At 40.9% G+C, this 27610-nt stretch overlaps 2 protein-coding genes across 8 annotated transcripts in view; both read left to right on the top strand.

The window, feature by feature from the left end:
- ZFP2 (ZFP2 zinc finger protein) overlaps positions 1-27610 on the top strand; it is a 41296-nt gene that overhangs the window by 9350 nt on the left and 4336 nt on the right. Inside the window, exons 3-7 of one of the 7 annotated variants that reach the window (XM_078364814.1) lie at positions 1705-1835; positions 5209-5338; positions 5667-5759; positions 7476-7620; positions 22084-22237. Coding sequence is in view for 4 of the 7 variants with exons in the window: in XM_078364810.1 (XP_078220936.1) it covers positions 7617-7620 (4 nt within the window). In the remaining 3 variants the exon portion in view is untranslated. Of the gene's footprint in view, positions 1-1704; positions 1836-5208; positions 5339-5663; positions 5760-7475; positions 7621-22083; positions 22238-27610 lie in introns of all 7 variants that reach the window. The other 6 variants (XM_078364812.1, XM_078364813.1, XM_078364810.1 and 3 more) reach the window with 6 other exon arrangements.
- Positions 7537-27610, top strand: part of ZNF454 (zinc finger protein 454) — a 58990-nt gene continuing 38916 nt past the window's right edge. The window contains exon 1 of the mRNA XM_078364807.1: positions 7537-7620. The gene's annotated coding sequence lies outside the window, so the exon portion shown is untranslated. The remainder of the gene's footprint in view (positions 7621-27610) is intronic.

Here is a 27610-nt window from a genome sequence, read left to right as displayed (position 1 = left end):
TAAAGATCTTGCATATTTCTCTTAACTGTATCCTCATGTGTTTCATTTTTTGTTGCTGTTGTGATTGGGGTTTAGTGATTGTGATTTTGTAAAGAAAAAAAATTGGATTGATAAGTATTTGTTTGTTTGCTTCTTGTTTTTTTTTTTTTTTTTTTTGAGATGGAGTTTTGCTTTTGTTGCCCAGGCTGGAATACAATGGTGTGATCTCAGCACACCGCAACCTCCACCTCCTGGATTCAAGCAGTTCTCCTGCCTCAGCCTCCCAAGTAGCCGGGATTACACCTGGTTAATTTTGTATTTGCAGTAGAGACAGGGCTTCTCCATGTTGGTCAGGCTGGACTTGAACTCCCGACCCAGGTGATCCACCCACCTCGGACTTCAAAAGTGCTGGGATTACAGGCGTGAGCCACCACACCCAGCCGGATTGCTAAGTATTATATCTGAAAATAGTTTGCTGCTGCGGTGCCTAAAACTTCATCATTATCATATTTTCTTTATCAATTATATTTTAATCATTTATAATATCCTTACTTATTCTATTTGATATGCAGTCTCTTTTCAAAGAATAACAATATCAAAAAGTGTTTGTTTTTAGGTTTAAGAAAACTTCTGTGTAAGATAAACCCATGAATCTCCTTACATTCTGTACTGAATGTAGTGCTGGGGGGGAAATGACCCATACTAAATGGAAAGGAGGAAAGGAACAAAACATCATAAGGGATTGATGACAAATGTATGATATTACTAAGTTTCATGTTCATTTTTTTTTGGAGACAAGGTCTGACTCTATTGCCCAGACTGGACTACAGCAGTGCAATCTCAGCTCACTGCAACCTCCGCCTCCCAGACTCAAGCCATGCTCCCACCTCAGCCTCCTGAGTACCTGGGACCACAGATGCACACTACCACACCCAGCTAATTTTTGTCTTTTTTGTAGAGACAGGGTTTCGTCATGTTACTCAGGCTGGTCTCGAACTTCTGAGCTCAAGCCATCTGCCTGCCTTGACCACCCAAAGTGCTGGTATTATAGGCGTGAGCCACCACGTCCTACCATGCTCACCTTTTAAGATGCCTTTTCTAGTTGCCTAAATCAGCACTTTACCAGTCCACAGCTGGCACAGGGATCTGCAGGGCATTTCACAATAGAAGCTCTGGATGCTGGGCACAGAGGCAGCACTTAAGGTGGTGACAGTTTAGGGAAGCAAGGCAGACCAGCACACAGCAACCTGGATTTGGACTTTTATTTTGCCTACTATATTCAGCAAACAAGGTAATTTATTGAAAAAAGTGGATTATTTTTGGAAGGGGAACCTTGTATTTCTGATTTGATGCCATCTTTCACCAAAAAGAGGCTTATTTTGTTTTCACATATTCTACCTTATCTGTGTTATTCTCGATGCTTTCTTTTTATTTGCATCTGCCTGCCATATCCTGTCTCTGCCTTCTTCTTTTGAAATTTTAAGCTTGTTGGTTTCTGTTTTAGGTATATCTTTTGTAGGTACCATACAGCTGGATTTTAAATCAATTTTAGAGTTTTTGTCTTTTAATAGGCAAAGTGAACCATTGATGTTTGTCACTATATATGCTTAGGTATTTTTCTGGTTATTTATTTTATTTATTTATTTTTGAGACAGAGTCTCACTCTTTTGCCCAGGCTGGAGTGCAGTGGTGTGATCTCAGCTCATTGCAACCTTTACCTTCTAGGTTCAAGCAATTCCCCTACTTCAGCCTCCGAGTAGCTCGGACTACAGATGTATGCCACCATACCCAGCTAATTTTCATAGAGATGGGGTTTTGTCATGTTGGCCAGGCTCGTCTCAAGCTCCTGACTTCAGGTGATCCACCCACCATACCCTCCCAAAGTGCTGGGATTACAGGTGTGAGCCATTGCGCCCAGCCCCTGGTTATTTATTTATGGTTATCATGCTGGTTATTTCCTTTTTTCTTCTTTCTTTATGTTTGTTGAACATCTGATGATTTTTTTAGTTCCCTTTCTCCTTGGATAAAGTGGAAATCTGCACTTTTCCTGAAAATAATTTGTCAGTAATTTTAAATATATTTTTGGTCCTTTGAAATATTGATTAAGTAAAATTAGAGAGAAATGAGGTAGAAAGAAACACAGTGAACTCTGATTCTGTGTTGACACTTTTTCTGGAGTCTTAGATACAAAGTACACACATTTCTTGGAAATGGATTTTGCTCTCTTTTGTGTTGTTCTCCTCTTTCCACTACAGTTGGCCCTTAAATAACACAAGTTTGAATTACACAGGCCCACTCTGATGCAGATTTTATAAAAGTGGCCCAATAAAAGTTACACTGAGTGTGCCTGCCTCTCCTGCCACTTACTCCACCTCTGCTACCCCTGAGACAGCAAGACCAACCCCTCCTCTCCTTCCTCCTCCTCTGCCGTCTCTAGGTGAAGACGAGGATGAAGACCTTTATAATGATCCACTTCCATTTAATGAGTATATGTGAAATAACTGTTTATGTTATTAGTAAGTCTTCAAGTTAGCAGTAGGCTATTAGGAATAAAGTTCTGGGGGAGTCAAAAGTTATACGTGGATTTTAGACTGTGAGAGGGGTTGGTGTCCCTAACCCCGACGTATTCAAGGGTCAGTTGTGCTTTCGCCCTTTGCTTATTTACATATCAAAATGCTCTCTGTCCTTAAATGATGAAAACCTTTTCTGTTGCTTTATTTCTGTTACGTATTCTTATTTTCATAGTCTTACTCTCAGCTTTAAAAAATTTTTTTTTTGAGACAGAGTCTTTCTCTGTCGCCAGGCTAGAATGCAGTGGCGTGATCTCAACTCACTACAACCTCCACCTCCTGGGTTCAAGCAAATCTCCTGCTTCAGCCTCCCAAGTATCTAGGACTACAGGCACATGCCACCATGCCCAGCTATATTTTGTTTTTTTAGTAGAGACGGGGTTTCATCATGTTGGCCAGAATGGTCTCCATCTCTTGACCTCATGATCCACCCACCTCGTCCTCCCAAAGTGCTGGGATTACAGGCGTGAGTCACCGTGCCCGGCTACCCTCAGCTTCTTTACAAAAAGCTTTAAGTAATTTATCTGTCTGTACACAGTGGCTCACACCTGTCATCCCAGTTCTTTGGGAGGCTAAGACGGGCAGATCACTTGAGGTCAGGCGTTTGAAACCAGCTTGGCCAACATGGCGAAACCTCATTTCTACTAAAAATACAAAAATTAGCTGGGGGTGGTAGTGGGCACCTGTAATCCCAGCTACTTGGGAGGCTGAAGCAGGAGAATTGCTTGAACCCAGGAAAAGGATGTGCAATGAGCCAAGATTGCACCACTGCATTTCAGCCTGGGCGACAGAGCAAGACTGTATCTCAAAAAAAGCATAAAAGAAAAAAAAAAAGAAAAAGTAATTTATCTGGCTTTTTTTTTTTTCTTTTTTGATATGCAGTTTTGCTCTTGTCATCCAGCATCCAAGCTGGAGTGCAATAGCGTGATCTTGGCTCACAGCAACCTCTGCCTCCCGAGTTAAAGTGATTCTCCTGCTTCAGCCTCCTGAGTAGCTGGGATTACAAGCACCCACCACCACACCTGGCTAATTTGTATAGTTTTAGTAGAGACAGGGTTTTACCATGTTGGCCAGGCTGGTCACAGACTCCTGACCTCAGGTGATCTGCCTGCCTCAGCCTCCCAAAGTGCTGGGATTACAGGCGTGGGTCATAATGTCAGCCTGTTTTTGATTCTTTATGTCTTATTTATGCTTCTGTCCACTATAAACTCACTTCCACCTCCACCACACTGCTAAAATTGCAAATTTTTACATCAGGAGCTCTTTTTTCCATTAGCATTCTATTTGTCTGACTCTATGACCTCTTTCTTGAAACTCTCTTTCCCCCATGACCTCTTTCTTGAAACTCTCTTTCCCCTGACCTTCCAGGTGAATCTCCTTCTATCTTTCTGATTCTGTTGTTTGCCACAGTTCTTTTCTTGGCCATCTTCTCATCTCACAACATAGGGAGTTAGATGCCCATAGGGAGTTGGGTTCAGGTTCCAGCTGTGTGATCTTGGATAAGTTATCTAATGTCTTTAATCCTCAGATTCCTCATCTATAAAATGATTACTGCTATCAATCTAGCAGGTTCTTCTATAGGTTAAATGAGGTGAGACGTGAATCTCCTATTAGTAAAAACTGAGTACAAATGTTAGTTACCATTTATAGTAGCCACCACTCAGTTGGATTTTCCCTCATGAAATGGATATTAAATGTTTATAGTATTTTAGTTCCTATACTAAGGGCTAGAGAACAAGACTACAGTGGACTTACACATTTGAAATGCCAATTTCAAGTATAGCTGAATTTGTTATTGGTTCTTTCATAGAACAACCACATTCTAGATTTTCTCTGTTTATACATGCTTTCCTCCATTAACTGGAATTCCCACTTGTCTTATTCCCACTTGTGCTCCTTTGACATCCTGGAGCCTCTAGGGCAGTGAGTCAGGCTGTGAGACCTGGCTATGAATTCCCCTATTCTTGTCAGATGTGCCTCTTCCCACCAGGAAAAGCTCTCTGACCCACTGGCTCCCCCATCAGCTGGGCCAGATACTGCCTACCCTGTCCTCAACCTAATGGTCTCACCTCTCTACCAGCCTGTGAAATTATTCAAACAAGCAAGTCACATCCTTCCATGGTAGCCAAAGGTCACCCCAATCCCCTGTCACTACAGAGCCTGCTCCCATAGTCCCTGCTGGTTCACCAGGTTCCTGAATGTTAAACCCTTTATGACCCTGAATGACATGTGGTGCCCTCCTCCCCTGGGTGACTGTATGTGGCTGATAAATTGTTGTTGTCCTCATCTGTTCAGTGTCAGGTGTCCTATGTTGGTCATCATGTACCATTTAGGGAAGGGATTTCCTCCTTCACCAATGGGGTGAATAGGAGGTGATCACAACACCACCCCCTCCCCTTCCAGGGGAATCTAGAGCAACCTGTAGTGCCCTTCCCTATTTCTCACTTACACCTACACTTCCTGAACTTAACTCCCAAAGCACTTTTTAAATTATATCTCTGGTTATTTTGTGATTCGTTGCAGGCATTTTCTTCCATTTGGAAGGCAGCATGTTTTCTCATACAAATCTTTGTGCCCTGTCCTTCTAGTGCTGCTGGCTTTTCACTTCCCTCAGGGGTTTTGTTGGCATAATCCCTTATTGAGCAATTTTTACTTTCAGGAGTCAGTGACCTTCAAGGATGTGTCTCTAGATTTCTCTTGGGAAGAGTGGATTCAACCAGATTGTGCTCAGAGGATGACAGTGTATGGGAACGTAATGTTGAAGAACTATAGGAACCTGGTTTCATGGGGTAAGGACTTCTTGTAACTCAAAACCTACCTCTTGACACCTTTCCCCGCTCAATTGCAAATTTTCCCCTATGATACCTTCTGTGTGACCTGAAATTTATGGATTTGGACTAAAAGTCTCTGATCATAAGGCATTGTTTTAGGGTGTTTGCTTGGTGTCCTCTCTTTCAAGGTAGAAGATCTTTTCTGTATAGAATGGAAAATGGGGGACTTCATTAGCCACACCTTCCTTATTTCAGAAGCCCTGAAGGAGAACCGATCAGAACTGTGCTAGGATTGGTATTTAGACTCAGTTCAGAACCCACATTTAATATCTTTCCTCTCAAGCAGGAAATTACCTTTCCAAACCCAATGTGACTTCCCAGCTGGAACGAGAAGAACTGAGCCTGATGAAAAAAGAACTGCCTGAGGGTGGCTTTCCAGGTAAGTGGCAGGCTGCACAGACTTGCTACATGAATGTGTCTCTTTGGGGAAGATCACTTCAGAGATCCTTGGGTCTCTGCAGAGACTAGGGCCACTGGATGTGTATTCTCAGATGATACGTACACATTACTGATGGGCCTCATTTCCCTAGGGCTCACTTAGGTCATCTTGGAGGGAGGTGGTGGTACCTCCTTTATTATGAGAAGTAAATACCAGGAGAATAAATGAATAAAGGAAGAAAGAAGGGAGGAAGGGACAGAATGGAAAGGAAAGGAGGCAGGAAGGGAGGAAATGCATATAACACAGTGATGCGTGTGATGTGGAAAAATAAAGCAGCATAAGGGAACTACAATAGTTAACGATTTCACAGGATAGTCAGGGAAGGCCTCTCCTTTAATGTGACTTTTGAACAAATACTCAAAGTGATGGGCTACGTGGGAGAACACTGGGGGACATAGGAAACAGCAGGTGAGAAAGCCCTGAAGTAGGGGATTATGTGGCATTGTTTGAAGGGGAGAGTGCGAGGAGATGTGAAGATTTCTGTAAACCTTACCTTTCAGTTCTTTTGTGAAAAGATCTATTTGTACTTTTTTTTTTTAATTTCTGTAAGCCACTTTCTCATTCTCTGAGTATTCTTAAATAGCAGTCTTTCTAATGCATGCATTAAGTTCACTCATCTGTTTGAGAATATTTCATTTTTTTGTTTCTTGTTTTCTGGTATGTATGTGCAGCAGTTTTTTCCTTGCTCCTTAGATTTATTTTATTTATGCCATTTTCATAGCTTATTGTCATTCTGGTGGGTTTTCTGGAGGCAGCAGAAGCAAACACATATATTTTAATAATGTGTTTTCATCTCCCATTTCTTTACCCCCTTCATGCTTCCTCACTGGGTTGGAACTTAAAGCTTTTTCATTTGTTTTATTTTAAATTGCATTTCACACTGTATTTTACTCATCATTTTGAATGTCATCTACCCACTAACATGTAGGCTCATTGAATTGTTTTGAACATGTTTTTGTTTACATTCCCTGCCTACAACATTTTCTGCTGGAGTAAGTAGTTAAATATTTGTTGAGTGAATATTGAATGATATCAAGTAGAATTTTCAGAAATCAGGTGAAAATATAAATTTGATTTTGTGAAATTCATATCAATACAGATTGGATAATTATTTAGATGAGCAAATGAGTGGGCAGGGCAAAACAGCAAGGATGGGACCCTCAGGACAATAACATATTGAGGGGGCCAAGGATGCTCTGGTGAAGTTGAGTGGTCCAAGGAGGAGGAGAGGACCCAGCAGAGAACAGGGTCAAAGAGAGAGAAGAGAGCCGAGGTGGAGTAGTATGACAGTGCCAAGTAGGAAATGAAAATGCCTGCTGGGCTTGGTGATTTGGGAGTGACCTGGGACCCAGGGAAGAGCCCATTTAGTGCTGAGAGAAAGATGCTGTGTGCAGAAAAGTGAAGGAGAAGCAATCAAGACTTTTAAGTACAGACTGTCGTTTCAACAAGGTCATCTTTGAAGGAAAAGGAAGAAAGAGTAAGAACTCAGAAGAAGTCTGTGGTTTGTTTTTTAACAAGGAAAATACTTGAATGTATCTAAAAGAGCAGAGAGGTGTACATTGCAGTGGGAGAAACTAAAGATAGGCGAAAGTTGAGGAATGAAAAGGAGCCCATAGAACCTGATGATTTGCAAACTCCAGATCTTGTTCTTTCTAGATTTTCTTGGATGTTGCTGCCAGATTAATCTACCATTTAGTCCTCTCATTATCCTGTCCAAGCCAAGAGGAGAAAGTATTGACTGAGTGCTGTGCTGGGCTCTTCCCCAGCCAGCATCTCACTTACTTGACACACACATCCATGGGTAAGTACTGCTACACCTCTTATGGTGGAAGAAATTGGCTCCAAAAGGTGAAATAACATGCCAAAATTTGAACACAGATGTTTTGTTTTGTTGGCTTTTTGCTTCGAGTTTAATGTGAATTCTCACTTACTTCCCTTGACCTGCTGCGACTTCTTATATCCTAGTATATTTAGTAAAACTAGAAACTTCTGTATCCTGGCCTAATTTTCTTTTCAGCATCACTTCTTTTTTCTGTACTAAAGCTTGGTACAGTTGAAAGCTTTGTTAGATTTTTTGCTCCTGTTTTATAAAAGATGAATAGAAACTGCAAATCCAGAAGTGCTGTCTCTGGTGCCAGCATTATCATTGTAAACTGGCTAATGTTAAGAAAAGATAGAAATTATTAGTAATGTGGGAAGCAGTGACTTTTAGTCTCTCATCATTGGTAATTAAATTTAAATCATTTGATGATGTTCAGTTATGAAGGAAACAAAAATTAAAAACATGCATAAAGTATTAGAAACCCACTAACAAATATTATGTGTAAAAATACAGTTGGGGATTCTATAATCTTTTTAGGTCTCCAGGAAGCCACCCTAACCATCTCTAAACATGGGAGCCCACTGTCTGTGTTTCATACGTGATTTTTAAAAAATTTCAACTGGGAGTGGTGGCTCACTCCTGTAATCCCAGCACTTTGGGAGGCTGAGGCAGGTGAAGGTCAGGAGTTCGAGACCTGCCTGGCCAACACGGTGAAATCCCATCTCTACTAAAAATACAAAAATTAGCTGGGCATGGTAGCATGCACCTATAATCCCAGGTACTTGGGAGGCTGAGGTGTGTGAATCACTTGAACCTGGGAGGCAGAGGTTGCTGTGAGCCAAGATTGCACCACCACACTGCAGCCTGGGCAGCACAGTGAGATTCTGTCTCAAAAAAAAAAAAAATTCAGAGATGTACTAGGTAACTACCTCTGTGTATATGTATGTGTGTCCATGTAAATATATGTGTACATATGTATAGAAACACACATGGAGAATTTATATACTGTTAGTCTTTATCTACCTGCATGCTCACATAAGCCTTACTGATATTTAATACATGCATATATCTTTGCTTCCATTACTAGGAAAATTGATCTAAAACACTATAATAAATGTAGAAGTATTCAAAAAGTTCATTCTTCCTTAAATAAGACAGACCCACTGCTGCCACAGGGCCTTAGCACTGGCTGTTACACTGTGTCTGGGAAGGTCTCCCTTAGATAGTCCTATGACTTTCTCTCTTAGTCCCTTAAAGTCTTGGTTTAAATGTCACCTTTTCAGTGAGGCCTTTCCTTATGACCCAGTTTAAAATTGCAGACCTTTTCTCTCACCCATCATGTTCCCTATATGCATGTAAATGCTTTTACTGTTCTCCTATAAGGAATACCACTAAATACTAAGTATTTTAATTATTGTCTTCCTTTCTCTTGCTGAAATATGTTTCATAAGGGCAGAAATTTTTTCTGTTCATTGCTATATCCTGAGCACCTAGAACAGTACCTGGCTTGATAAGTATTTATTGAATGAATGATTTATTATGTTCATAAAACCAGTCTGACTGCTATATAGAGAATGCATTGTAGGGTACAGCAAGAGTTTAAATAGAAAATCCAGGCAGATGGGTTTAGAAATAGTCTAGTTGGGTGTTAGGAGAAACTTAACTGTTACACAGGAGATGGAAGAAATATAAAATGAGAAAAGAAATAAATCAACTTACCCTTTCCATCCCACACACCAATACTGTGCAAGCTCCCAGCCTCTGCTATGGCCAGTCATATGTACTAAGGGGTCTGTGACAGACAGGACACCTTGGTCTGGAGACTCTTGTTCATGTCCTGATGAGGATCAACGTTATATACATCCTATAGGTTAATGAGGGAAGGCAGAAAAAGCATTCCAAACCATTAAGGGAGTATTGAATGTTTCCAGTATTATCACTCAAACGTCTTGCTTAGGAAAAAAGGAAAAGCAGAGAAAACTGTATGTTGCTTGTTATAAAATAGTAATAATGGTAATGGTAATAGCTAATAATTATTGGATCCTTATTATTTCCAAGCATAATGCTTTGTGCTTTATAAAGTCCTTATTTAATGGGATAGTAAAATTGCAAGGATATGAAACATTGTCTAATCCTGGAAGAGCTACAGTTTCTGATCTATAATGCTCAGGTTCCAAGCCCACAATACTTCATCAATTCTGAGTAAAGCCACCCTAACCATTTTTCATTTTGTAGGTAGACAGTTATATCATCTGGTATTGGCGAGACCAGCTCCCAATACATCAACATGGGTTTAAGATCTCTCAAAGTGATTGAGTGGTCAGTGAAAAAGAGAGACAAGGAAAAAGTTTTCCTGAAAGCCGGGCCCAGGGGAGACACCACATAAAGCCACTCCGTGGATGTCTGACATTCCCCTGAAAACCGGTTTTTTATTGTGCTCTTTCAATAGGGGAGAGGGAGTGAAGTTACGCAGAGTTTCAGTGATAATTATACAAAAAGTATTCATTTGCAAAAACTGATGCACAAAAATCACAACCTGGTATTATAAAAGCAGAACAATGTAGATAACTTTCTGTGTGTCAGCACAGAAACCGTACACCTTAGCAAGACTGTAGGTTAAACATAAACTTATGATTATCAGCAAGAACATATTGGGCTCACAGCTAAAGGGGGAACAGGATCTGACTCAGAACAGCCAGCCTGACCACAAAAACTGCAAGAGGAGGGGGCCTCCATGCAGGCCTGGAGGAGCAGTGGGAGAAGAAAGACTTAAATCTTTAATTCAACCACAGAGACAGATGTCCCTCATGCGTCTGTCTATAGGCTCTCCATAAGGGTCGCCTTCCCTTTCCAGGGTCCTAATAAATATGTCTTTCCTGGGAAAGGAATCTAGGTAATAAGCCTCTCCATTACACGTCCATTTATAGGCTCTCTGTAATGAGAAGCCCATTACATGCTGTCATCTCTCTTCAGCACTGAAGCTACCTGGTTAGTCCCTTTCAGAGTTCCTGTTTTTACCAGAACAGTTCGGTAGAGCCAAAGTTACAAGCTGCAGCTCAGCAGAGCCAAAGTTATAAGTTGCAGCTTTGCAGAGCCAACATTATAAGTTTCATCTCAGCATTTCATATTATCCTTCATTTTCTCAAATATAATCGATACAGCAAGTAACAAGCATCACAAAGTAAATAACTCATTTCAGGGAAACCAAATTCAACAACAATTTCTTCTTCTTATTTCAGGTAACTTGGGTTTTGCCAATTCTTCCAGAAGCTTGGGGTTGCTCAGTCACCACAGAGGGGTTCAGAGTATTCCCAGCAATCTGGGAAAAATTAAAATTTCCCCCCATTTCACTTGTGACATTGGTTACACTTTTGAAATAACATTAAATAGAAGTAGTAATAGTAAGCACCTTTTCCTTGGTTCTGTTTTTTTTTTTTTTTTTTTAATTTTTTATTGGATGATAGGTTTTGGGGTACATGAGCAGAGCATGCAAGACAGTTGCGTAGGTACACACATGGCAGTGTGCTTTGCTTTTCTTCTCCCCTTCACCCACATTTGGCATTTCTCCCCAGGCTATCCCTCCCCACCACCCCCTCCCACTGGCCCTCCCCTTTTCCCCCCAATAGACCCCAGTGTTTAGTACTCCCCTCCCTGTGTCCATGTGTTCTCATTTTTCATCACCCACCTGTGAGTGAGAATATGCGGTGTTTCATTTTCTGTTCTTGTGTCAGTTTGCTGAGGATGATGTTTTCCAGATTCATCCATGTCCCTACAAATGACACGAACTCATCATTTCTGATTGCTGCATAATATTCCATGGTGTATATGTGCCACATTTTTCCAATCCAGTCTATTATCAATGGGCATTTGGGTTGATTCCAGGTCTTTGCTATTGTAAACAGTGCTGCAATGAACATTCGTGTACATGTGTCCTTATAGTAGAACGATTTATAGTCTTTTGGATATATACCCAGTAATGGGATTGCTGGGTCAAATGGAATTTCTATTTCTAAGGCCTTGAGGAATCGCCACACTGTCTTCCACAATGGTTGAACTAATTTACACTCCCACCAACAGTGTAAAAGTGTTCCTTTTTCTCCACATCCTCTCCAGCATCTGTTGTCTCCAGATTTTTTAATGATCGCCATTCTAACTGGCGTGAGATGGTATCTCAATGTGGTTTTGATTTGCATCTCTCTGATGACCAGTGACGATGAGCATTTTTTCATATGATTGTTGGCCTCATATATGTCTTCTTTCGTAAAGTATCTGTTCATATCCTTTGCCCACTTTTGAATGGGCTTGTTTGTTTTTTTCCTGTAAATCTGCTTGAGTTGTTTGTAAATTCTGGATATCAGCCCTTTGTCAGATGGGTAGACTGCAAAAATTTTTTCCCATTCTGTTGGTTGCCGATCCACTCTAGTGACTGTTTCTTTTGCCGTGCAGAAGCTGTGGAGTTTCATTAGGTCCCATTTGTCTATTTTGGCTTTTGTTGCCAATGCTCTTGGTGTTTTGTTCATGAAGTCCTTGCCTACTCCTATGTCCTGGATAGTTTTGCCTAGATTTCCTTCTAGGGTTTTTATGGTGCCAGGTCTTATGTTTAAGTCTTTAATCCATCTGGAGTTAATTTTAGTGTAAGGTGTCAGGAAGGGGTCCAGTTTCTGCTTTCTGCACATGGCTAGCCAGTTTTCCCAACACCATTTGTTAAACATGGAATCCTTGCCCCATTGCTTGTTTTTGTCAGGTTTATCAAAGATTGTATAGTTGTATGTATGTTGTGTTGCCTCCGGTGCCTCTGTTTTGTTCCATTGGTCTATATCTCTGTTTTGGTACCAGTACCATGCTGTTTTGATTACTGTAGCCTTGTAGTATAGTTTGAAATCCGGTAGTGTGATGCCCCCCGCTGTGTTCTTTTTGCTTAGAATTGACTTGGCTATGCGGGCTCTCTTTTGGTTCCATATGAAGTTCATGGTGGTTTTTTCCAGTTCTGTGAAGAAAGTCAATGGTAGCTTGATGGGGATAGCGTTGATTCTGTAAATTACTTTGGGCAGTATAGCCATTTTCACGATATTTATTCTTCCTAACCATGAACATGGAATGTTTCTCCATCTGTTTGTGTCCTCTCTGATTTCGTTGAGCAGTGGTTTGTAGTTCTCCTTGAAGAGGTCCCTTACGTTCCTTGTGAGTTGTATTCCAAGGTATTTTATTCTTTTTGTAGCAATTGCGAATGGCAGTTCGCTCTTGATTTGGCTTTCTTTAAGTCTGTTATTGGTGTAGACGAATGCTTGTGATTTTTGCACATTGATTTTATATCCTGAGACTTTGCTGAAGTTGTTTATCAGTTTCAGGAGTTTTTGGGCTGAGGCGATGGGGTCTTCTAGGTATACTATCATGTCGTCTGCAAATAGAGACAATTTGGCTTCCACCTTTCCTATTTGAATACCCTTTATTTCTTTTTCTTGCCTGATTGCTCTCGCTAGAACTTCCAGTACTATATTGAATAGGAGTGGTGAGAGTGGGCATCCTTGTCTAGTACCAGATTTCAAAGGGAATGCTTCCAGTTTTTGCCCATTCAGTATGATATTGGCTGTTGGTTTGTCATAAATAGCTTTTATTACTTTGAGATACGTTCCATCGATACCGAGTTTATTGAGGGTTTTTAGCATAAAGGGCTGTTGAATTTTGTCAAATGCCTTCTCTGCGTCAATTGAGATAATCATGTGGTATTTGTTTTTGGTTCTGTTTATGTGGTGAATTACGTTGATAGACTTGCGTATGTTGAACCAGCCTTGCATCCCTGGGATGAATCCTACTTGATCATGATGAATAAGTTTTTTGATTTGCTGTTGCAATCGGCTTGCCAATATTTTATTGAAGACTTTTGCATCTATGTTCATCATGGATATTGGCCTGAAGTTTTCTTTTCTCGTTGGGTCTCTGCCGGGTTTTGGTATCAGGATGATGTTGGTCTCATAAAATGATTTGGGAAGGATTCCCTCTTTTTGGATTGTTTGAAATAGTTTTAGAAGGAATGGTACCAGCTCCTCCTTGTGTGTCTGGTAGAATTCGGCTGTGAACCCATCTGGACCTGGGCTTTTTTTGTGAGGTAGGCTCTTAATTGCTGCCTCAACTTCAGACCTTGTTATTGGTCTATTCATAGTTTCAGCTTCCTCCTGGTTTAGGCTTGGGAGGACACAGGAGTCCAGGAATTTATCCATTTCTTCCAGGTTTACTGGTTTATGTGCATAGAGTTGTTTGTAATATTCTCTGATGATGGTTTGAATTTCTGTGGAATCTGTGGTGATTGCCCCTTTATCATTTTTTATTGCATCTATTTGGTTGTTCTCTCTTTTATTTTTAATCAATCTGGCTAGTGGTCTATTTTGTTGATCTTTTCAAAAAACCAGCTCTTGGATTTATTGATTTTTTTGAAGGGTTTTTCGTGTCTCAATCTCCTTCAGCTCAGCTCTGATCTTAGTAATTTCTTGTCTTCTGCTAGATTTTGAGTTTTTTTGATCTTGCTCCTCTAGCTCTTTCAATTTTGACGATAGGGTGTCAATTTTGGATCTCTCCATTCTCCTCATATGGGCACTTATTGCTATATACTTTCCTCTAGAGACTGCTTTAAATGTGTCCCAGAGGTTCTGGCACGTTGTGTCTTCATTCTCATTGGTTTCGAAGAACTTCTTTATTTCTGCCTTCATTTCGTTGTTTACCCAGTCAACATTCAAGAGCCAGTTGTTCAGTTTCCATGAAGCTGTGCGGTTCTGGGTCGGTTTCTGAATTCTGAGTTCTAACTTGATTGCACTATGGTCTGAGAGGCTGTTTGTTATGATTTCAGTTGTTTTGCATTTGTTGAGCAGTGCTTTACTTCCAATTATGAGGTCAATTTTAGAGTAGGTGTGATGTGGTGCTGAGAAGAATGTGTATTCTGTGGATTTGGGGTGGAGAGTTCTGTAAATGTACACCAGGTTTGCTTGCTCCAGGTCTGAGTTCAAGCCCTGGGTATCCTTGTTGATTTTCTGTCTGGTTGATCTGTCTAGTATTGACAGTGGAGTGTTAAAGTCTCCCACTATTATTGTGTGGGAGTCTAAGTTCTTCTGTAAGTCATTAAGAACTTGCCTTATGTATCTGGGTGCTCCTGTGTTGGGTCCATATATGTTTAGGATCGTTAGCTCTTCTTGTTGTATCCTTTTACCATTATGTAATGGCCTTCTTTGTCTCTTTTGATCTTTGTTGCTTTAAAGTCTATTTTATCAGAGATGAGAATTGCAACTCCTGCTTTTTTTTGCTTTCCATTAGCTTGGTAAATCTTCCTCCATCCCTTTATTTTGAGCCTTTGTGTATCCTTGCATGTGAGATGGGTTTCCTGGATACAGCACACTGATGGGTTTTGGATTTTTATCCAATTTGCCAGTCTGTGTCTTTTGATTGGTGCATTTAGTCCATTTACATTTAGGGTTAATATTGTTATGTGTGAATTTGATACTGCCATTTTGATTCTAAGTGGCTGTTTTGCCTGTTAGTTGTTGTAGATTCTTCATTATGTTGAAGCTCTTTAGCATTCAGTGTGATTTTGGAATGGCTGGTACTGATTGATCCTTTCTATGTGTAGTGCCTCTTTTAGGAGCTCTTGTAAAGCAGGCCTGGTGGTGACAAAATCTCTGAGTACTTGCTTGTTCGCAAAGGATTTTATTCTTCCTTCACTTCTGAAGCTCAGTTTGGCTGGATATGAAATTCTGGGTTGAAAGTTCTTTTCTTTAAGAATGTTGAATATTGGTCCCCACTCTCTTCTGGCTTGTAGTGTTTCTGCCGAGAGATCTGCTGTGAGTCTGATGGGCTTCCCTTTGTGGGTGACCCGACCTTTCTCTCTGGCTGCCCTTAGTATTCTCTCCTTTATTTCAACCCTGTTGAATCTGACGATTATGTGCCTTGGGGTTGCTCTTCTTGCGGAATATCTTTGTGGTGTTCTCTGTATTTCCTGCAATTGAGTGTTGGCTTGTCTTGCTAGGTGGGGGAAATTTTCCTGGATGATGTCCTGAAGAGTATTTTCCAGCTGGGATTCATTCTCTTCGTCCCCTTCTGGTACACCTATCAAACGTAGGTTAGGTCTTTTCACATAGTCCCACATTTCTTGGAGACTTTGTTCATTCCTTTTTGCGCTTTTTTCTCTGATCTTGGTTTCTCGTTTTATTTCATTGAGTTGGTCTTCGACTTCAGATATTCTTTCTTCTGCTTGGTCAATTCGGCTATTGAAACTTGCGTTTGCTTCGCGAAGTTCTCGTATTGTGTTTTTCAGCTCCTTTAATTCATTCATATTCCTCTCTAAGGTATCCATTCTTGTTATCATTTCCTCGAATCTTTTTTCAAATCTTTTTTCAAGGTTCTTAGTTTCTTTGCATTGATTTAATACATGATCTTTTAGCTCACAAAAGTTTCTCATTATCCATCTTCTGAAGTCTAATTCCGTCATTTCGTCACAGTCATTCTCCGTCCAGCTTTGTTCCCTTGCTGGTGAGGAGTTTTGGTCCTTTCTAGGAGGCGATGTGTTCTGGTTTCGGGTGTTTTCCTCCTTTTTGCGCTGGTTTCTTCCCATCTTTGTGGATTTGTCCGCTGGTCGTCTGCGTAGTTGCTGACTTTTCGTTTGGGTCTCTGAGTGGACACCCAGAATGTTGATGATGAAGTATTTCTGTTGCTTGGTTTTCCTTCTACCAGTCTAGCCCCTTCGCTGTACGACTGTTGAGGTCTGCTCCAGACCCTGCTTGTCTGGGGTGCACCTCTAGTAGCCGTGGCACAGCGAGGGATGCTACCAGTTTCTTTTTCTGCTCTCTTTGTCCCAGGATGATGCCTGCCTAATGACAGTCTTTTGGATATAGAGGGGTCAGGGAGCTGCTTGAGGAGACAGTTTGTACTTTATAGGGGTTTAATTGCTGAGCTGTGCACTCTGTTGTTCATTCAGGGCTGTTAGGCTGCTATGTTTGATTCTGCTGCAACACAGCTCATTAAACAACCCTTTTTTTTTTTCTCAAATGCTCTGTGTTGAGGGGTTTGGGCTTTATTTTTGGATGTCCGATCAGGTGTCCTGCCCAGCTCGAAGGCAGACTAGCCACTGTTTGGCTACCGAGGCTCCGCCCTGCTGTTGTGTGATTCGCGCTGTTCCTGCCGGCTCTGCTGTGGTCTCCGCCACGCCCTGCAGCGGAGTCTCTTCGTTGTAGCGTGTTGCCTCAGCAACGGCAGGCTGCGTCAGCAGTGGGCGTGTATCTCAGTAGGGACGGGTTGCCTTGGCAACGGCTGGCTGCGTCAGCAGTGGGCGTGTATCTCAGTTGGGGCAGGTTGCCTCCGTAGTGGTGGACGCCCCTCCCCCACAGAGCGTCTCGGACCGTCTGCCCGGGATAGTTTGAAATCGCGGTTTTGTTCGTCCCACTGGGTATCCCAAACGATCTGTCCCTGCAATCCCCTGGGCTGGGCTACTGTGCAAGTCTCGTTCAGTCTCAAGTCCAGCCCTCTCAAGTCTCAGGTTGCCGGTTCAACAAGGCACCCGGACAAGCGCGCCCTGTGGGGATTGCTGGGTAGGGCCGGCCGCCGCCGCCCCGGCTGCCGGCTTCGCCAGGCAGACCTACTGCCTGGCGTCCGGTGTCTTTTTATACTTGGGAGTTTCCCCGTTCTGTGGGCAACAAAGATCAGTCTGGAAATGCAGCACTGACTCACCGTTTGCGAATTCAACGCGGGCTCCAATCCTGGGTTGTTCTCACAGCGCCATCTTGAGTCCCCCCTCCGGTTCTGTTTTTAGAGAGAATTCTTCTAGAGAGAATCCATTACATTGGTGCAATGCTAATATTTTTGTTTTTGAATTGGGAATGGATGAAGGATATCAGTTGAATACTTTGAAGCATCTATCAGGTTGATCATATGACCTATCACCTATTAATATGATAGTAATTCTTAATAGTGAACCATTCTTTATTTCCTGGATCAGTCCTTCTTTGTCCTAGTTATACTCTTGATATCTAAGCAATCAGCATCGTTTAAAAACATTGAGAGTTCTGGCTCTGAGATTACATTGACGTAACAAGGTGGTTCTGCTGGTGATAGATCCTCTTAGTTTTCTTTCATTTGAGAATGTCTTTATTTCACCTTCATTCCTGAAAGAGTTTTGCTAATATAGAACTTTAGGTTTATAGTTATTTTCTTTTAGCACTTTGAAATATTTAGTCTACTTCTTTCTGGCATCCATGGTTTGTGATGAGAAATTCAGTTAATTCAGATTTTTGCCCCACCACCAATTAGTGTATTAATTTTCCCTGGCTGCTTTCAAGAATTTGATTATGGCTGGGCATGGTGGCTCACACCCGTAATCTCAGCACTTTGGGAAGCGAAGGCAGGCGGATTACTTGAGGCCAGGAATTTGAGACTGGCCTGGGCAACATGGCAAAACCCTGTCACTGCAAAAAATACAAAAATTAGCTGGGTGTGGTAGCGCACGCCTGTAGTCCCAGTTACTTGGGAGGCTGAGGCATGGGAATTGCATGAACACAGGAGGTGGAGTGTTGGAGTGAGCCAAGGTTGCACCCTGCACTTTAGCCTGGGTAACAGAGTGGACTCTGTCTCAAAAATAAAGAAAAACATCATAATCAGATGTTTCTGGGTGTGGATTTCTTTGGGTTGACCCTGTACCTATAAGTTGAAGTCTTTTGTCAAATATACGTTTTTAGCAATGATTTCTTCAAATACTTTTTCAGTACCAAACATTTTCTCCTTCCCTGGGACTCCAGTGAGACAAATATTAGATCTTTAGGTGTTGCCCCATACATTCCTGAGGCGCTCTCCATCTTTATTTTTTCTTAATCCTTTTTCTCTGTGTTGTTCAGCTTGAAGCATAATTTCTTTCTTTTTTTTTTAGAATGAAAGAAAGACGGAGGAAGAGAAAGAGGGAGAGAGAACAGGAGTATTGCTTTATTGCCCAGGCTAGAATGTAGTCTAAAAATGGGTATTGAAAACCTCTTTTATGCCAATAATTGTGCTTAATAATGGAGACAGGAAGAAATAAGGGAGGAAAATAACAAACAAGCAGCCAACCAATATTTTATTTAAACCTGTGAAGTCCTATGCAATTGCTGAGGAGTGATTTACTTCCAGTTATGTAGTCACATTTAGAGTAGGTGTGATGTGGTACTGATAAGAATGTATGTTTTGTGTATGTGGGGTGGAGAGTTCTATAAATGTTTATTAAGTTTACTTGTTCTGGGTCTGGGTTCAAGTCCTGGATATCCTTGTTAATTTTCTGTCTCATTGATCTGTCTAATATTGACAATATGATGTTAAAGTCTCCCACTATTATTGTGTGGGAGTCTAAGTCTCTTTATAAGTCGTTAAGAACTTGTCTTATGTATCTGGGTGCTCTCCTATATTGGGTGCATATATATTTAGGATCGTTAGCTCTTCTTGTTGCATTGATCCTTTTACCATTATGTAATGTCCTTCATTGCCTCTTTTGATCTTTGTTGCTTTAAAGTCTATTTTATCAGAAGCGAGAATTGCAACTCCTGCTTTTTATTTATTTATTTATTTATTTATTTATGCTCCCCATTTTGTTGGTGAATCTTCCTCCATCCCTTTGTTTTGAGTCTTTGTGTATCCTTGCATGTGAGATGGGTCTGGATGCAGCATACTGATGGGTTTTGGCTTTTTATCCAATTTGCCTGTCTGTGTCTTTTGATTGGGGGATTTAGTCGATTTAAATTTAGGATTAATAATAATATATGTGAGTTTAATACTGCCATTTGATGCTAGCTGGCTGTTTTGCCCATTCATTGATATAAATTCTTCATTATGTTGATGCTGTTTACTTTTTTATATATTTTTGGAAAGGCTGATACTGGTTGTTCCTTTTTATGTGTAATGCTTCTTTCAGAAGCTCTTGTAAAGCAGGCCTGGTGGTGATGAAATCTCTAAGTACTTGATTGTTCACAAAATATTTTATTTTTCCTTCGCTTGTGAAGCCTAGTTTGGCTGGATATGAAATTCTGGGTTGAAAGTTCTTTTCTTTAAGGATGTTGAATATTGGCCCCCACTCTCTTCTGGCTTGTAGGGTTTCTGCTGAGAGATCTGCTGTGAGTCTGATAGGTTTCCCTTTGTGGGTAACCTGACCTTTCTCTCTGGCTGTCCTTAGCATTTTCTCCTTCATTTCAACCCTGGTGAATCTGACAATTATGTACCTCGGGGTTGCTCTTCTTGAGGAATGAATGTCTTTGTGGTGTTCTCTGTATTACCTGGAGTTGAATATTGTCCTGCCTTGCTAGGTTGGGAAAGTTTTCCTGAATAATATCCTGAAGAGTATTTTCCAGCTTGGATTCATTCTCTTTGTCACGTTCAGGTACACCTACCAAATGTAGATTAGGTCTTTTCACGTAGTCCCATATTTCTTGCCTTCATAATTTCTTTTAATCTGTCTTCAAGTTAATTCTTTCCTGTTTACACCCTTCTGCTGTTGGACCTATTTAGCAAGATTTACACATACACACACATTTATTTATTTATTTATTTATTTATTCGTTTATTCATTCATTTATTTTGATAAAGTTTCACTCTTGTTGCCCAGGCTGGAGTGCAATGGCACTGTCTTGACTCACTGCCTCCTCCCCTTCCTGGGTTCAAGAGATTCTCCTGCCTCAGCCTCCCGAGTAGTTGAGATTACAGGCTCCTCCAACCACGCTGGGCTAATTTTTGTATATTTAGTAGAGATGGGGTTTCCCCATGCTGACCAGGCTGGTCTTGAACTCTTGACCTCAGGTGATCCACCTGCCTCAGCCTCCCAAAGTGTTGGGATTACAGGCATGAGCCACCACATCCAGCCCTAAGATTTCTGTTTTCTAGATTAATAAATAAATGTTTGTATATTAAAAATACTGCATATTTTTCACTTCCAGAATTTCTACTTAGTTCTTTTTTATATGTTCATTTTCTTTACTAAGATTTTATTTCCATTTCTTTAGAGTGTATTCACTCTTACTTGTTGGAACAAGTAAGTCAGCTGCCTTAAAGTCCTTGCAAGATAATTGTTTCATCTCACTTGATGTCTGTTGGTTATCTTTTCCCATGTAAGTTGAAATGTTCCTGGTTCTTTGTATTCTCAGTGACTTCAAAAGGTATCATGGACATTTAGAATACTATGTTATAAAATTCTATGTCTTCTTTAAATTCAACAGAAAATGTTGATATTTCTGTTTTAGCAGGCAGTCAACCTGGCTGAGGTCAGACTACAAAGTCCAGCTTCCTTTCTGGGGGTTGTGCTTTTGGTGTCAGTTTAGTTGTCAGATATTTCACATTGTTGCTTGAATCTTGCTCACATGTGTGTCACTCTGTGGCCAATATGGAATTTAAGCAGTGGTCCCTCTTATTCTCAAAGTCTGTGTATGCTGCTTAGGGGGTCAGATTCATGCATACGTATCTCACATGTGAGCTCAGGAGTTCTTAAATAACTTCCAGGGTCATTTTCTCAAATTCTTCCCTGTCTGCATCCTCAGTAGTTTCACGTTCCTGTGGCTCTCCTTTTTATTATTCTGGCTACAATGCAGGGGCTTGTAGTTGCCCCACTCTGCTCTGACTTCCAGTAACTGTCCTTATGTAGAACTAAGCAGCAGGAGGACAAAGAAAGAGAAGATGAAATGGGGCTTCTCACTATCCTCCTTGGGACCACAGATTCCTTGCTTGGGGAGAAAGGACTCTCTCCTCTTGGTTTTGGGCTCCTATCAGCTCGCAGTGCCACTGCTATCACAGCAGCCGCCAGGGGATTGCTTAGGTGCTGGAGTGCAATAAAATGAAGAAAAAGAAAAAAAATAGGCAATTCCACCTATTCTCTTTAAGCATTAGAAATCCTTTTTCTGCTCCATGAACCAGCCCTAAAGCTTCTCCTGGAGAACTTCCTCTGCCTTCTCTTGCCTTGGTGCCTGTTTTCAGGTTACTGTATAAGTTTAGTACAGATGATAGCTGAGGGAAAATAGGTAAGCTCACCACTGGTTCAGTGGTACTCTGAATTTTGGTCTTCCTCCCCAGTTCACCTGCTACTGTTTACTTTTCAGGGCCCTCAAATAATTGCTTCATGTTTCCTGTTCAGGTTTATTAGTGGAAGAGATATGGTGGAATAGGCCTACTCTACCTTATCAGGAAGAGGATCCTCTTCTTAGGATTTAATGTGATCTTCTTTGTCTAACTTCTTAAGGTAGAAACATAGGTCACAGATTATGGGCCATTCTTATTTACTGTAAAAACATTTAAAGCTATAGATTTTCCTCTAAGCATCACTTTGGCTATAACATGTAAAATATTTTCTTAATTCCACTGTGATTTCTTCTTTGACCTCTTCGAATTTACAAGTTCACCACTTAATTTTCAAACATGAGGTTTTACCAAATAGTTGAAATGAAATTCTTTTTTTTTTTTGAGATGGAGTCTCACTCTGTCATCCAAGCTGGAGTGCAATGGTGTGGTTTCAGCTCAGTTCAACCTCCACTTCCCGGGTTCAAGTGATTCTCCAACCTCAGCCTCCCGGGTTCAAGCAATTCTCCTGCCTCAGCCTCCCAAGTAGCTGGGACTGCAGGTATGCACTGCCACATCCAGCTAATTTTTGTATTTTTAGTAGAGACAGGGTTTCACTCTGTTGGCCAGGCTGGTCTTGAACTCCTCAACTCATGATCTGCCTACCTCGGCTTCTCAAAGTGCAGGGATTACAGGTGTGAGCCACTAGGCCTGGCCTGGAATGTAATTCTTTAGGTGCCTTTCTTTTTAATTGTAATGTTTTGTGTTTGTGTGTGTACATACACAATATACATAAAATTAGCCATTTTAGCCATTTTTAGTGTATAATTTGGAGGCTTTTAAGTACATTCACATTTTTGTGCAACCAGCACCACCATCCATCTCCAGAACTCTTTCATCTTTCCTAATGAAAACTCTATACCCATTAAACAGTAGCATCCCATTCCCCACTTCCTCCAATCCCTAGTAACCTTTAATTTGCTTTCTGCCTCTATGATTTTGACTACTCTAGATACCTCGTATAAGTGGATTCATGCAATATTTATCTTTTTGTGACTGGCTTATTTCATTTAGCATAATGTCTTCAAGGTTCATCCTTGAAGTGGATTCACCATTTCATTGCCAGTCTTTTTATACCTAAACTAACTTTCTCATTCATGTTTATTTTTTGTTTGAATTGAATATTTAAATAATAGTTCAGAAATGGTTTAGGAGTACCGTTATCACCGAGTCTTTCATATTTAAGAGTGTGTTTTGCTTTTCTGTACACATGTATGGAGTGCTGAACATGTGGAGTTCTTGAGTCATATCAGTCTTCCGTCAGTTCTGGCAGTCATCCTCTTAGGCCAGTTTTTAAAAAATCTGTAAGTAATCTCTTATTTTTCATAAACATCAACTCCTCAGAACTAACCTTTAAGTCTAAATTCCATGAAGATATACTGAATCCTATTAAGTTTTCTGTAGTACAAAAGGATTTTTCAGCTTAAAATGCTTAATATTTTCCAGAATAGCAAAATACTAGAAAATATTAAAATATTAAAACTGTTAAAAAGAACAAAATACTTCCTTCTTTTTCTAATTTGATTTTTGAAATACATACAAGGAAGAGTGTGTAAAATATGTACTATTTAACCAAAACCTATATACTCTTCTAAGCCCTTTATAAATGTCAACTAACTTTTGTGCTTATATCAACACTATGAGATAGGTACCATTTAACAAATTTGGACACTAGAGCACAGAGAGGTTAAGAAACCTGCCTAAGGTCACACAGCTAATAGCAGTGGAGCTCCAGAGTTCGTTTCAAGTTCGTTAATGCCAAAGTCCAAAGTCTCATCTTAGTGTTATCATAACCACTGTGCCCTACTGCTTCTCTTTTTAGTTAATAATGACAAAGACAAATTAAAAAAAAAAGAAAACAGGCCAGGTGCGGTGGCTCATGCCTATAATCCCAGCACTTTGGGAAGCCAAGGCGGGTGGATCACCTGAGGTCAGGAGTTCGAGACCAGCCTGGCCAACATGGTGAAACCCCATCTCTACTAAAAAGACAAAATTAGCCGGGCATGGTGGTGCATGCCTGTGGTCCCTGTAATCCCAGCTATTTAGGAGGCTGAGGCAGGAGAATTGCCTGAACCTGAGATGTGGAGGTTGCAGTCAGCCTTGATTGCACCACTGTGCTCCAGCCTGGGCGACAAGAGCGAAACTCCATCTCAAAAAAAAAAGCAGATATCCAGTTACCAGAATCCAGATCAAGAAATAGAACATTGCTTTGTGTGCATCTCCTTATTCACATCCTCTTACCTCTATCCATGATGTAACCATTATTCTGACTTTTGTGATACTTCCTTTCCCTCTCTTTATAGTATTGCCATTTGTCATTGAATCTCTAAACAATATATTTAGTTTTGGTCTGTTTTAAAACTTTATCTAAATTGAATGTTACTATACACACACACACACACACACACACACACACACTTATGTGCCTTTGCTTATTTATGTTGATATGTGTAGCTTTAGTTTATTAATGTTCATTGTTGTCAAGTATTCCATTATATAAATACTTGACAATTTTGTTACCCATTTTTTGACAACAGGCATTTGTGATGTTTCCAATTTTTACTCTTATACACAATGCTATGTAAAGAATCATGAATTCTCATACTGTTGCAAGGTAGAGCCACCTAAGTATATGTACCTAGTAGTGGACTTGCTAAATCAGCCAGTGTGCTTGTTCTAGGTTGTACTAAACTATTTTTAAAATGCTTGAACCAAATTGCATTTCCACCAGCAAGACGTAGAAGTTTCCATTACTGAATCTTTCCAAAAGCTGTCAGTTTGAATTTTTACCATTTTGTTATTTGGGTGGATGTAGTCATGGTATCTTGTTGCAGCTTTAATCTGCTTTCCCTTGGTTACTGTTGAGATTGGGCATCTTTGCTTATGTTTGCAGACGATTCAGGCTTCTTTTTCTTAAGTGCTCATTCAAGTCTCTTGCCCATTTTTCCTAGTGGCCTTGGGGTTTCATAAACATTATTTTCCAAGTTTCCATTCTTGTTTATTGTGGGTCATGTGTTACAAGTATCTTCTCCCAGTAGGTAGTTTCTATTTTTTTAGCTTTTATTTTTAGAGACAGGATCTTGCTCTGTCTCCCAGGCTAGAGTGCAGTGGCATGATCATGGCTCACTGCAGACTTGAACTCCTGGGCTCAAGCAATCCTCCTACCGCAGCCTCTGAGTACCTGAGACTACAGATGTCTACCACTATGACCTGCTAATTTTTAAGTTATTTGTAGAGATGGGCTTTCACTGTGTTGCCCTGGGTGATCCAGAATTCCTAGTCTCAAGAAATCCTCACACATTAACCTCCTAAAGTGCTGAGATTATAGGCATGAGCCACTGAACTCAGTTTTTTATCTTTACGATGTTTTTTGGTGACTAGAAGCACTTAATTATTCTCCCAACATTTTTTTCTTTCTTTTGGTCTTTATATTTCTTTTTTCGTCTCACACTCCTGTTTTTATTATTTTTAAAATTTATTTCCTGAACCTCTACATAGTTTCCAAACTTAGTATTTTCTGTGTATCATCTATCTTTGAATAGAAGCAGTTCTATCTGAATTTTGTATCCATCTAATAGTGTGAATAGATTCTCCTTTGCTTGTTATGTTGTTTAATAACATCTTAAATGTTCCCAAAGAACCTGAGGTGACTGGCTGACCCCCATGCAGAGGTGGGGCAACAGGCAGCTGCAAACTCACACATCACCTGCTGGTATTTTGATACTCAGTTTGACAGGTCCTCTGTTTGGGGTTACTTGGTGGTATGTGTTCTGGAGGTGGAGCCTGCTTGACTTCCCACTTTTTCTCTTTTCATGTAAGCAGGTCAGGTCAGAAGAAAGAGGCCTGGTAAATGCGTATTTCTTGCTTCACAGGAAAGCCTGTGCACATAGGCCTTTGTTTTATTTTTTCAGTGTTTATCTCTACTCTGTTGACTTTGATCAGCACTCAAAAAGCTGATTCTCAGGTTGCAGTTCCCGTCCTCTATCCCTTATTTGTCTGGGTTAAGAAATAGGATCTGAGAAAACAGAAGTCTGAGTAGCTACAAAGTCCTTTTCCAGCCTCCTCTCAGACAGTGGAAATTTAGGAAATGGTAGGATCCTTTAGGACTGTCTTACCCCCGTGAATAAATTACAGCCTGCTTAAAGTTTAAGGGAAAGAAACATCTAGATTGTCATCCTCCCTTAAGAGTTTAAGTTTCATGTATGTTCTGGTACTTTATGTTCCAGAGGAGTGTATTCCCAAAGGGTAGTTTACATACTGTATTAGTCTGTTCTCACATTACTATAAAAAATACTCAAGACTAGGTTATTTATTTATTTATTTAGAGATGGAGTTTCACTCTTGTCGCCCAGGCTGGAGTGCACTCTCAGCTCACTGCAACCTCCGCCTCCTGGATTCAAGTGATTCTCCTGCCTTAGCCTCCATTTAGCTGGGAATAATACCACCATGCCTGGCTAATTTTTTTTGGTATTTTTTTTAGTAGAGATGGGATTTCGCCATGTTGGCCAGGCTGGTCTCGAACTGACCTCAGGTAATCCACCTACCTCAGCCTCCCAAAGAGCTGGAATTACAGGTGTGAGCCACCACGTGCAGCCAAGACTGGGTAATTTATTAAAAAAAGAGGTTTAATTAGCTTATGGTTCTACAGGCTGTACAGGAAGCATTAGTGCCAGCATCTGCTTCTGGGGAAGCCTCAGGAGGCTTACAATCATAGTGGAGGGCAAAAGGGGAGCAGACACATCAAATGGCAAAACCAGGAGCAAGAAGGAGTGGCGGGGGAAGGTGCTACACACTTTTAAATGGCCAGATCTCATGAGAACTCATGCATGATTGGGAGGACAGTACCAAGAGGGATGGTGCTAAAACTGTTCATTAGAAACTGCTCCCATGAGCCAATCACCTCCTGCCAGGCCCCATCTCCAACACTGGGGATTATATTCCAATGTGAGATTTGGGTGGGGACACACATCCAAATGATATTATTTCACCCCTGGCCCCTTCCAAATCTTATATCTTTCTCACATTTCAAAATACTATCTTGCCTTTCCAATAATCCCTAAAGTCTTAACTTGTTTCAGCACTAATTCAAAAGTCCAAAGTCTCATCTTAGACAAGGCAAGTCCCTTCTACCTATGAGCTTATAAAATAAAAAACAAGTTAGTTACCTCTAAGATATACTGGGGGTATAGGCATTGGGTAAACTTTCCTGTTCTAAAAGGGAGAAATTTGCCAAAAGAAAGGAGCTGTAGGCCCCATGAAAGTCCAAAAACTATCAGAGCAGTCATTAATTTTTAAAGCTTCAAAATTATTTTCTTTGACTCTGTATCTCATATCCAGGGCACTCTGCTGCAAGGGGTGGATTCCCAAGGCCTTGGGCAGATCTGCTCCCATGGCTTTGCAGGGTTAAGTCCTGGCAGTGCTCTCATGGGTTGTATTTGAATGTCTTTGGCTTTTCCACATGCAGGGTGCAAGCTGCCAGTGAATCTTACATTCTGGAATCTGGAGGGCGTTGGCCCTCTTCTCACAGGTCTACTAGGCAATGCCTCAGCGGGGATTCTGCATGGGGCTCCAACCCCACATTTCTCTTCTGCACTGCCCTACTATAGGTTCTCTGTGTGTCCTCTGCCCCTGCAGCAGGATTCTACCTGGACACCTAGGCTTTTCTGTACATCCTTTGGAATCTAGATAGAGGTTTCCAAGCCTTAACTCTTGTACTGTGTATACCCACAGGCTTTAACACCATATCAAAGCTGCCAAGGCTTACATCTTGCACCCTCTGAAATAGCAGCTTGAGCTGTAACCTGGCCCTTTTCAGCCATGGCTGGATCTGGAGTGGCTGGGATGCAGAGAGCAGTGTCTCAAGGCTGTGCAGGGT

This window comes from Callithrix jacchus, chromosome 2 (assembly GCF_049354715.1).
Source record: "Callithrix jacchus isolate 240 chromosome 2, calJac240_pri, whole genome shotgun sequence".
In the NCBI taxonomy this organism is placed as follows: domain Eukaryota; kingdom Metazoa; phylum Chordata; class Mammalia; order Primates; family Cebidae; genus Callithrix; species Callithrix jacchus.
This window is presented reverse-complemented; position numbering and strand designations above follow the sequence as displayed.